At 36.8% G+C, this 12,148-nt stretch overlaps 1 protein-coding gene across 2 annotated transcripts in view; it reads left to right on the forward strand.

Moving 5' to 3' along the window:
- The window catches only part of prkd3 (protein kinase D3), a 141,179-nt gene that overhangs the window by 108,487 nt on the left and 20,544 nt on the right, over positions 1–12,148 (forward strand). For both annotated transcript variants that reach the window (XM_067456159.1, XM_067456160.1), the window contains 5 exons: positions 1,628–1,820; positions 1,919–1,990; positions 2,081–2,264; positions 7,512–7,635; positions 8,484–8,561. In XM_067456159.1, the coding sequence (XP_067312260.1) occupies positions 1,628–1,820; positions 1,919–1,990; positions 2,081–2,264; positions 7,512–7,635; positions 8,484–8,561 (651 nt within the window). The remainder of the gene's footprint in view (positions 1–1,627; positions 1,821–1,918; positions 1,991–2,080; positions 2,265–7,511; positions 7,636–8,483; positions 8,562–12,148) is intronic.

Below are 12,148 nucleotides of genomic sequence, written 5' to 3' on the forward strand. Positions count from 1 at the left end.
GGGTTCTCCCTGCTTGATTCCCCTGGCGACAGGAGTGTGCAGTGGCCGGTCGAGCAGGGTGATGTTGGTGGCGCATCTGCTGTTCAGCTCCTGCAAAAGGGCCCCTTACTCATCATGACACCCTGCTGTTGGAGAACGAGCAGTACGGTGTTGATCTCCACGCTGTCGAAGGCCTTCTCGTAGTCAATGAAGGCCAGCACCAAGGGGGTCTTGCACTCCCAGCAGTGCTCGAGCATTAGGGAAAAAAAAGAATCTTGTTTCTGTTTGGGACAGAAAAAATAAAGATTTCAAACAGAAACAAAATTATTTTCTTACCACACTGGCAGATAATTTAGCTTGTTTTAAGCAAAAACTCTCTTCATTTTTATTTTCCAGAAAACAATAAAAAAAAAACGTATCTAGTAAAAGCATCTTGCTATAAGAATTTCTCGATATTTACTGGAAACGACAAAAATACTAAATTAGAAAGGCATTTTTGCAGTGTGTATAGAGTTCCCTTTGCTCCCTCCATGCGCTTATTTATGCGCACTACTTTAATAACATTCAAATGGAGGTAACATAACAAACATGTCATCAAAACTTTTGTGAAGTAGGTCAGTTCCCTTCAGACATGCAGTCATATAATCCCCCACCCCAATTTAATGTGTAGAATTTTCTTGCTTGCTCTGCCCGATACTGTATTTTCTCTGCTCTTTTTTGCACTCGTCTTCAGCGTGTCCTGTCTCTGGCCTCTGTTAACGGTCCACACAAATGACATTTTGGGAAATGATTGCAATGCATGTTGTGTGCAAGTCCAGGACAGAGACTGGACGAAATAAAACAAAAAACAGAACTGTCCGGTTCTGATGGATAATCGAGACTGGTGCATCTCTTCTGGCAACACGTCACCTGAAGCTCTAATGAGGAGAACATGCTACTGTGTGCCCCTCTTACAGCTGGTGTGAGCAAGCGTTCATCTTTTGCGTTGTAAAAATGTAATCGGTTTATGTGATCGGCAAGCTGAGAGACCACATATAGAATCAAAGAAAGTAATTCTCAACATTTTCGGTTAAGTGGCCGATCATTTGGAGCATTCCTAGAAACTACACAAAAAGGTTTTACGTATCCATGTTTGACCTCAAAGTAAAAGCATTTAAACTCTCTTGCGAACTCTTCTTTGGAACCACTGGTTTACAGCATTAGTTGAGAGATTTTTGCTATGTAATGTAAGTGATATATATCATAAATAATTGATATTGAATGGAACAGAATCTGAAACGCATCGAATGTAATTTAATCGAATCAAATCAAAAGCTGTGAATAGAAATCGAATTGTGAAATGTGTGTGTCAATACCCAGCCCTAATAACAACATAATAAAGTTTTCTGTTTTAATATAATTTCAAATGTAATTTATTCCTGTGATCAAAGCAGAATTTTCTGCATCATTACTTCAGTCTTCAGTGTCACATGATCTTTCAGAAATAATTCTAAAATGCTGAGTTTCTGCTCTTAAAAATTCTTATTGTTGAAAACAGTTGTGCTGCTTAATTTTTTTTGTGGAAACCATGATACTTTTTAGCACCCTTTGAATTGCAGCTAGTAATCTTTTCTGAGCCTGTTTTTTATGACATTGCTCTCCACTGCAGCAGCGCCTCCATCAGGAGCCAGGGAAGCGGATACCGTCATGGAGCGGTCGGCCTATCTGGATGGAGAAGATGGTGCTTGGACGGGTCAAGGTTCCTCACACCTTTGTGATTCACACCTACACCCGTCCGACCATCTGTCAGTACTGCAAACGGCTGCTAAAGGGGCTTTTCCGCCAGGGCATGCAGTGCAAAGGTGTGTATCGCTGTCTTCCTTCACTCTTTCCAATAAAGAAATGTTTCTAATCAAATGTAGGGGGAAAAAATCACAATCAAAAGTATTTTCTTCACCAGACTGTAAATTCAATTGCCACAAGCGATGTGCTTCAAAGGTACCGAAAGACTGTCTAGGAGTCTTCAATGGAGGTATGGCCATTTCAGCCACATCCAATTAAAATGTGAAAAATGTGCATTAACATTAAAATCATCCCATAAGTGTCCTGTATGTTCTGTCAGAGCCGGCCAGCCCTGGTCCTGACTCGGATACCACGATGGAAGTAGACAACAGTGATGTTAACAGCGATAGCAGTCGAGGTCTGGATGATTCAGAGGAACCTACCACTCCAGAAGACAAGATGTTCTTTATGGACTCCCCTTTCATGGACCGTGAGAAAGATGAAGAACCTGTGAAGACCATCAGGTATATGCTTTGGATAATATATGTCTTGTAAAGGTTTGAGTTAAAGCACAAAGGAATAGTTCACGTAAAAATTAATATGCTATAATTCAGTTAGGGATGTGCCGGATCGGGCATCGGTCAGACAGGACCAATTCAAATGCAATACTGTACATGTAATATTCTGTTATTGTTAAGCCCCATTGCTCCACAAAAGCTCAACATCATTATAAAGCATCATCAGCTCTTCTTTGTCTACTATTTTAAGTGTCCTGAAGCCATTCCATAGTTTAATGTGAGGTACAATTAAATATTTAAATCATTAAATTCAAGTTCACGTGAATCCTTCCCTCCGCTGCGGCTGTCAGTCACTCTCCATTCAGCTTTCAAACTGTGTGTCACGTTCGGTTATGACAGATGCAACTCTCTCTCTAATATTATTATTAGCCTTTCTTGTTCTGCCCTATCTATAATGTTGCTGCCTAATTTAAAAAAAAGAATAAATCTTTTTATTTCTTAGTATATAGGCCTTATTTCTATAAATATATTTACTTGTTTTTCATGAATATATTTTACAACAATGTGTAACATTTGATCAGATTTAGTGCTACACTTATTTACGTTTATTCGTTCCCCACTAAATCTTTTGATTTTATATAATTATTGTTGACTCACAATTTTTTATAGAGTATCTTTTGCTGCTGAATTATCCACTATATTGGCATCGGTATCGGCCAATACTCCTAAATTTTTGGATCGGATCGGTTCTGAAAAACATGGTATTGGTGCATCCCTAAATCAACCTGTAGGGCCTTTTTTGTTTTCATGGAACACAACAATTTTTTAAAGAAAGTCCTTTCATGATAGATTGAGAGTTGACTAAAACAAAGAAACCCAACCTGGTTTAGATAGCCAATCACATAAAACTGTTGCCTGACAAGCCAGACCCACATCAAGATGTTCGGTCTGGAAACTCACCATTGACAGCTCAATCCGAGGGGCGGGATAAACGGTTGTCTTATAGAATACAGAAGTGTATTGAGATTTGCTAGACGACACTCGCGGGCAGATTAGTTTTGCTACCGCTAGGGTGCGTCTAGATTTCTAGGCTAATAAAACTGTCCTTCAATTAGGATGTAATACCCTCATGTCATGATTCAATATATTATCACAATACTGAACTCACAAAACTATATTATTGCAATACTCTCAAAGACACATGGTAAAAGGTTAACAAAAAATGTAAAATGCTAAATTTGCTGTTACGTTGGGGGTAGAAATTTGTAGGCCTGGACTTGGTCCTGGAAACCCAATGCAAAGGACAATGGGAAGTCAATTTAACTTTATTTATATAGTGCTTTTTACAATGCCGATTGTTTCAAAGTAGCTTCACAGTGTTAAGTTTCACAGAATTTGATTCAGCTGTACAGCCGCTCTGGAGAAAACAGTGATGTTATCAGCTAATGTCATTTATCATATAGTGACAATGTGGCCAGACCAATGAATGAAAATGGAGAAAAATAAACCTTGGAACAAACCAGGCTCATTTTAGACAAATATGCTTGCACTCCGTCACTGACTAGATATATTTTCACTTTTACCTGGAAATATAAGACATTTGGCATTATCGGGACCCACAAATATTCCCCCACTGCATTATTATTAGGGATGCACGATATTATCGGTGCGACATCGGAATCGGCCGATAAGCGCTTAAAATATACAAATTGCCATTTGCCGAAATGAAAAAAAAAGAGCCAGATATGCCTTTCCGATATGATATACACCTGCAGTAAACTCACATGTGCAAGGAGTGCTAGAGTGATAAGACCATGTCAGCAGTGTGGCAAATCTTGAAGTGAAAGCTAGTTAAAACAAACAAATACATTGCATGTATGGTGATTTATATTGACAGTTTTTAAATGCTGCCTTGAATTTTTAAATGTTCGTACAGAAAGATGTGACCGTCAACAGACTCCTCACTCTCTCTCTCTAGCAGGTGCGGCAGCCTTCACAGCAGCAGAAGCTCCTCCAGGTCCTAGTGCACACCTGATAGAATGTTATATTTATGTAGTGGGGGCGCTGTTGCCATAGAAATTAAATGAAAAGTAGAAAACTTGCTTCTTTTTCTAAATAAATAAAGCAGTAATGATGTCACAAATCACAAGCTTGACACTTTTAAATTAAATACTTTTATATACAGTTTATTCATCTGTAATAACCAGGGTGTCCGCGGGTCCTTAAAATGTCTTAAATTCAGATTTGATGGGTCTTAAATATTTTTTGTCACATTACCGGGAAATTTTTTCCAGTCTGACGGACACTGTGACTGTTATCATCGGACAAACCTCAGATTTCCTCCTGCCATCCATTAGCATAGGCTATAAACGCCTCCTATGTGTTAATGTTAAACAAACAACAACAGGGGGAAAAAAAACACTCCTACCTAAACTTAAAGGACTGTTAGGTATGTTTATTTGTCCTATTGTCATTTTTTGTTTTTTTTTTACTGACCATTTACTAGATTACTTGAATTACTTTAGAAATTTTACCTACATTAAGCAAATGTTTATTGCTGTGGTTTACTTTTTGGTCATATTTCCCACCCTAAGTGATCATGTTCTTAAAGCTCGATAGCCACCACTGGATAGTACACCTTTTTTGTAAAACCAAACAAGATTAATACATTTTGTTTGTTTTATTGCCATGTGTGACTTTAGGGCATATAACATAATGACATGGTATATTGGGCATCCTAATTATAAAGAAAGGAAAAGAAAAAGAAAAAAAAAACATGCAAATATTTCGGTAATTTCTGGAAGGAGTAAAAATCAGTCATTTTGATCTAACAAAATTCACAAATGATGTATATGTATGTATGTATATATTATTATAAAAAATTCCCACCAGGATCTCTCTCTCTATTTTATATATATATATATATATATATATATATATATATATATATATATATATATATATATATATATATATATATATATATATATATATATATATATATATATATATATATATATATATATATATATATATATATGGGAATTTTATATGTGGGAATTTTTTATTGCGTGATATAGGTCTTAAATTTCATTCATAATGGTCTTAAAAAGGTCTTTAAAAAGTCTTAAATTTGACTTGGTGAAACCTGCAGATACCCTGATAACATATTATGAAATGGATGATGAAAATTAATCCAAGGAGCTCTAAAATAATTTTAGAATTTTGTATTTGAAGCTAAAGACAATAACAACTGATTTCATGCCACCCCCACTTCATGTGCACAAACGTTAAATCCCCCCCCCCCCCCCCAAAAAAAAAATATATTTAGGTTACAACTGCATCAGTCTGGGGTGAAAAATTACTGACTTTATTATTGTTATTTTCAGAGCTTTTAATATACTGTTATTATAAAAATATTTATTTATCTTTTACAAGTATCCTTTTAGTGAGGAGACCTCAGAAATCTGAAATCTGAATAAAAAAAATGCTCAAAATGTTGTTAATATAAATAAATATAAATATTTATTAAAAATAAAATAAACATGCATCGGTTAAAATGAGTTGAAATATATCGGCATATCGGCAAAACATTAATACATTTCATCCCTAGTTATTATACATTATATCCAACATTATATACAGTATAATGTAGTACTGACAATAAAACTCTGTAAACTTGAATTTTTTCCTCACATGGTAATTTTCATTTTGGGTGAATTATACACAATACATTTCACGATACGTTTTGTTGCATTTTTGTATTGCGATATATTGTGATACGATATATTGCTAAACCCCTAATCTTCAACCCTGCTCCTGGGGACCTGTCCTGTAGAGTTTAGCTCCAACCCTAATCAAACAAACCTGATGCAGCTAATCAAGCTCTTCAGGATCGCTTCAAAATGCACAAGTAGGCGTGCTGAAGCAGGTTGGAAATGCATTTTGTAGGACAGTGGGTCCCTAAGATCAGGGTTGAAGACCTCCAATGCAAAACTTGGAGAGAGTTCTCTTCAGAGTTCTCAGAGCAATCTCTCAACCTGAATAAAATGTTTTCCAAAGCAGGTTAACCATGTAGTGTAAGTTACACCACTAAAAAACAATCAATCTTGAACCCGAAAAACCTGAAACTCAACCTAAACTTAATCTAAACTCAAACTTGTCTGGTTTCGTGAAATAGGCCATTGGACACTCTTTTCATGCAAAGAGGACTGGGGCTGTTAAACATCAAAATGTTATATATGCTAGCTGTGTAATAACAAAATTGACTTTGGATATGATTCATTTTTGGCAGAATTATTCATTTAACAGCTGTCTGCTGCCAGTGTAGGGAACTCATCTATGCGTCAGTTGCTGACACTGCTCTGAGTCGTGGTGAAAGGATGTGACCCATTTTTTCTGACGTTTGCCCTCTTCAGTACTCCTGCAGTTGGAAATAAAGCAAACTAAAGACAATTTTAATGCAACCCTGTGAGTCTGGGTGAATTATTTTTATTATTATTATTATTATTATTATTATTAATTATATTTTTTACTTTTTGTGATCAAAATTTGTATTGTTTCAGAAATTTGGCATATATGAAATATATGATCCAGAATCGAAAATCAGATGAACTATATACTAGAGCTGGGCGATATGGCCAAAAATTCATATCTCTGTATTTTTTGGGTTGAATGGCGATATGCGGTATATATCCCTGTATTTTTTTACGGTTTTCTATTTGGATGGGGGGGGGGGGTAAATAATAATTAATAATATTATTAATATAAAATAATAATTTTATTTCACATCCTGCCCAGTGATGTTCGAAAAACAATGTTGATATTGAAAACTATAAACAAATACAGTAAATGTATTGTAGGCTATGCAATATATTATGTGCAAATTGTGGGTTTACAATCTAAAAACAAAATTAATCATTTGAATTCACTAACTAAAATGAAAATAAAAACATGCCCATAGCATCAGCAACTGATGCAGCATCTCGTTCCCTTCCCATGGAACAAGGATTACATATATACATTTTAAATTTTAAATTTTTATTTGCAATAATAAACTACTATCAATAATAAACTACAATAATGTTTTCCCAAGATTTGCATATCAAAGTTCCTCTTCCCCAACATTAAATTAAGACATTGAAGTATGCACATTGAAGTTGTTTTTCTTAATCACCGATCCACATTAACTTGATCCACATCCACATCAACTTGAACAAAAGCTGATCTGATGTGTCTCGTGTCTTTTTGAAGCCCCTCTACCAGCACCAATATCCCTCTGATGCGTGTGGTTCAGTCCATCAAACACACCAAACGGAGGAGCTCCACTCTGGTCAAAGAAGGATGGATGGTGCACTACACCAGTCGAGACAATCTTGTAAGATTTTATTCCATATTTACATGTAAAGAGGATTTTTTTTCTTTATGTGATGTGTGCACTTTGATTAGAAAGCATCTGCTAAGGGCATAACTCAAATACAATATGGATGATTAATCAACTAACTGAAACTGCTAGTTAGTGTTAGAAATGTTTTGGTAGCTCAGCTGTTTTCACCAGTGATGTGACTTTGTCTTTAAAAAATGGGTTGTACAGGATTCTGTGTGTGGGGTTGCTATAACATTAATGATAAATCATTTCAATAATGCTTATAGTTTACTGTCAACATAGAAGTCATGTTTAACACATTTCATCTTCAGATCTAATTTAATACAATACATTGTTAGTTCCAGTATTCTTCATGTCAGTGAATAAATACATAGATTCACAATTAATATTATAGTGGTGGTAGAAGTTTTGTTAAGCATGCCAGTAGTTCTGGATTTTAATCTGCCCTAGTATGTTTTTTTTTCTCATTAAAACCAAAGATGTTCATCAGGGATTGTATATCAAGAGCAGGGGCATGTTTGTGAGAATTTTGTTTTATGATTGAGTCAGAACGAATACGAGATTTTCGATAAATTGAAGCAGTCTCTAATTTTGTATAGTACTACACCCAAAAATTACAATTGTGCTATCATTTACTCATCCTAATGTTGTTTTAAGCCCTTTTGAATTTCTTTTTTTCCCCTGAAAGACAAAAAAGTATTTTAAGTATCTGCAGTTACACATTGTAAGTAGCATAAACCTGATACCATCATCTTATACAAGTAAATGGACTGTATATCTGTGTGTTTGCTTACAACTTTCCTGAGTTTTGAAGTCTGTTAAATCTGTTTTGTCTTTAGAGAAAGAGACACTACTGGAGACTGGACAGCAAGAGTCTGACTCTGTTTCAGAATGACTCAGGAGCCAAATATTACAAGGTAAGAGTTTTACTCATATTTAACTTGAACACTTTGATTTAAAAAATTTAGTCTTATGATTGTTGGGGTTCATGTATAAATTCTCTGTTGGTTGAAAATGTGACGTGTATATTTTAATGTTATTTAGAATAACCTTTAGAATGACACTGGAAATTATAACATTGCTCATATGCTTCTCACGAAAGTGATTATGCTGCAGTCCATCTTTGATCTTTTTAATGTCAAAACATTATAATTAATTGCTCATCTAGAGAGCAGACAGCTAAAGGCAGTAGTAGTTTCCCCTCTCATAAATACCACTGAGGTCTCTGGTAAGTACCACAGAATACCCCTCCTCCTCCTCTGCTTTAGCTTGGCCAGAAGCCATTTAGAAAGAGACAGGAAATTCATCAGAAACCGTGTGTAGTAATATGGTTATTGTAACTGCATTGCTGTATTGAACAAACCAATATAATAACGTTTTATTCTGAGACTTGAATTGCATCACTGCATTACATGGATATGCTTCTCATTTTAAAGGATGAATGTTCACGATTAGACCTAATGTGATTTATAAAACCTCAGAAATCTGCAATTTAATAAATACACTGAAAAAGCTAATGTAGGATTTAATTACATCTTTACTTAATTACTTAATTTCACTCTGAAATTGTTAGTACATTTCACAAAAAAGAAAGAAAAAAAAAATAGGCTAAAATAATATTTTCTAGTTGTGCACTCACAACTGATTTAACCTGTTTCAAATGATAAGACACAACCAATATAAGTACAGTGCATTGTAGGCTGTTTACCGGGGGTACTCAATAGGCGGACCATGGGACCCAGACGCAATACAATTTGCGCCAACGCCAAAATCAACAATATCATTTAGTTATGATCCAAGCGAGTTTTTGGTGCGTGATTTCTTATATTGTTTTCCTACTAGATGTGGTTTAACTATCTTGTCGCCCCCAAAGATCTAAAAGGTGCTGTAATAACTGTAATCACCATGACAACACACTCACTCAACTCAGGTTGTGTGTGTGTGTGTCATTCGCAACAACGCAAGCGCTAATCCATCTGCAAATGGTAACGTTACCCGTTTTCCTTGCTAGCGAATATCATGGCGTGCTCAAAGCCTGACAAAAAGAGAAAAGTCGATTCTGAAAATCACGAATTTAAGACTGACAGTTTGGACTGACAGTTATGCATTTCTGCTGGCGGGGAGCACAAAACCAATGTGCATACAGGGAGTGCAGAATTATTAGGCAAGTTGTATTTTTGAGGATTAATTTTATTATTGAACAACACCCATGTTCTCAATGAACACAAAAAACTCATTAATATCAAAGCTGAATATTTTTGGAAGTTTTAGTTTTTAGTTTTAGCTATTTTAGGGGGAGATCTGTGTGTGCAGGTGACTATTACTGTGCATAATTATTAGGCAACTTAACAAAAAACAAATTTATACCCATTTCAATTATTTATTTTTACCAGTGAAACCAATATAACATCTCAACATTCACAAATATACATTTCTGACATTCAAAAACCAAACAAAAACAAACCAGTGACCAATATAGCCACCTTTCTTTGCAAGGACACTCAAAAGCCTGCCATCCATGGATTCTGTCAGTGTTTTGATCTGTTCACCATCAATATTGCGTGCAGCAGCAACCACAGCCTCCCAGACACTGTTCAGAGAGGTGTACTGTTTTCCCTCCTTGTAAATCGCACATTTGATGATGGACCACAGGTTCTCAATGGGGTTCAGATCAGGTGAACCAGGAGGCCATATCATTAGATTTTCTTCTTTTATACCCTTTCTTGCCATCCACGCGGTTGAGTACTTGGATGCGTGTGATGGAGCATTGTCCTGCATGAAAATCATGTTTTTTTTTAAGGATGCAGACTTCATCCTGTACCACTGCTTGAAGAAGGTGTCTTCCAGAAACTGGCAGTAGGACTGGGAGTTGAGCTTGACTCCATCCTCAACCCGAAAAGGCCCCACAAGCTCATGTTTGATGATACCAGCCCAAACCAGTACTCCACCTCCACCTTGCTGGCGTCTGAGTCGGACTGGAGCTCTCTGCCCTTTACCAATCCAGCCACGGGCCCATCCATCTGGCCCATCAAGACTCGCTCTCATTTCATCAGTCCATAAAACCTTAGAAAAATCAGTCTTGAGATATTTCTTGGCCCAGTCTTGACGTTTCAGCTTGTGTGTCTTGTTCAGTGGTGGTCGACTTTCTGCCTTTCTTACCTTGGCCATGTCTCTGAGTATTGCACACCTTGTGCTTTTGGGCACTCCAGTGATGTTGCAGCTCTGAAATATGGCCAAACTGGTGGCAAGTGGCATCTTGGCAGCTGCATGCTTGACTTTTCTCAGTTCACGGGCAGTTATTTTGCGCCTTGGTTTTTCCACACGCTTCTTGCGACCCTGTTGACTATTTTGAATGAAACGCTTGATTGTTCGACGCTTCAGAAGCTTGGCTATTTTAAGACTGCTGCATCCCTCTGCAATATATCTCACTATTTTTGACTTTTCTGAGCCTGTCAAGTCCTTCTTTTGACCCATTTTGCCAAAGGAAAGGAAGTTGCCTAATAATTATGCACACCTGATATAGGGTGTTGATGTCATTAGACCACACCCCTTCTCATTACAGAGATGCACATCTCCTAATATGCTTAATTGGTTTGTAGGCTTTCCAGCCTATACAGCTTGGAGTAAGACAACATGCATAACGAGGATGATGTGGTCAAAATACTCATTTGCCTAATAATTCTGCACTCCCTGTAATTTGCAATGAGACGGTTGCCGTTGTCAAGAGTGGTTACGTGAAACGTCACTATGAGTCAAAACATGGACACTTTGACCACAATTACCCCCAAAAAACTGCAATCATCATACGAAGCAGCATACAGTGTAATAGTTAGATCAGCCACCCAACAAGAGCGTGCAACTGAAGCCTCATTAAGAGTGGCATGGGTCTTAGGAAAGCACAAGAAACCCTTCTCTGACTCGGAGATTGTAAAAGAATGCATGAATGAAATAGCAATTGCCATGTTTGAGGGAACTCAAAAACATGACATCATACAAAAAATAAAACAAATATCTTTGTCTGACTCCCCTGTTGTAAAGCGAACTGAAGTCCTTGCTGATGATTTGCTTGACCAGATGAAGTCTGCAATAAAAAAGGCTAAATGCATTTCATTGGCTTTGGATGAATCCACAGACAACACAGACAATGCACAACTTCTGGTGTTTGTCAGATTTTTTGATGAAGAGAAGGGAGAATTCTGTGAAGATGTGTTAGGCCTCACAGCCCTCCATGGACACACAAGAGGAGATGATATTCATGAAGCACTGATGCAGATGTTGAGGGACAGAGAAATAGACCTGAAGCATGTTATTTTCATTGCTACTGATGGAGCTCCATGTATGATTGGAAGAGAGAGGGGATTAGTGGCACGTTTGAGAGCTCATCACCCTGACCTCATAGCATATCATTGCATAATTCATCAGATGGTTTTGTGTGTCAGTCTTGAAGAAAAGTATGCAGAGGTCATGACAACAGTAATGAGACTTGTGAACTTTCTGAGGGCAT

Source organism: Pseudorasbora parva, chromosome 10 (genome assembly GCF_024679245.1).
Source record: "Pseudorasbora parva isolate DD20220531a chromosome 10, ASM2467924v1, whole genome shotgun sequence".
Classification (NCBI taxonomy): domain Eukaryota; kingdom Metazoa; phylum Chordata; class Actinopteri; order Cypriniformes; family Gobionidae; genus Pseudorasbora; species Pseudorasbora parva.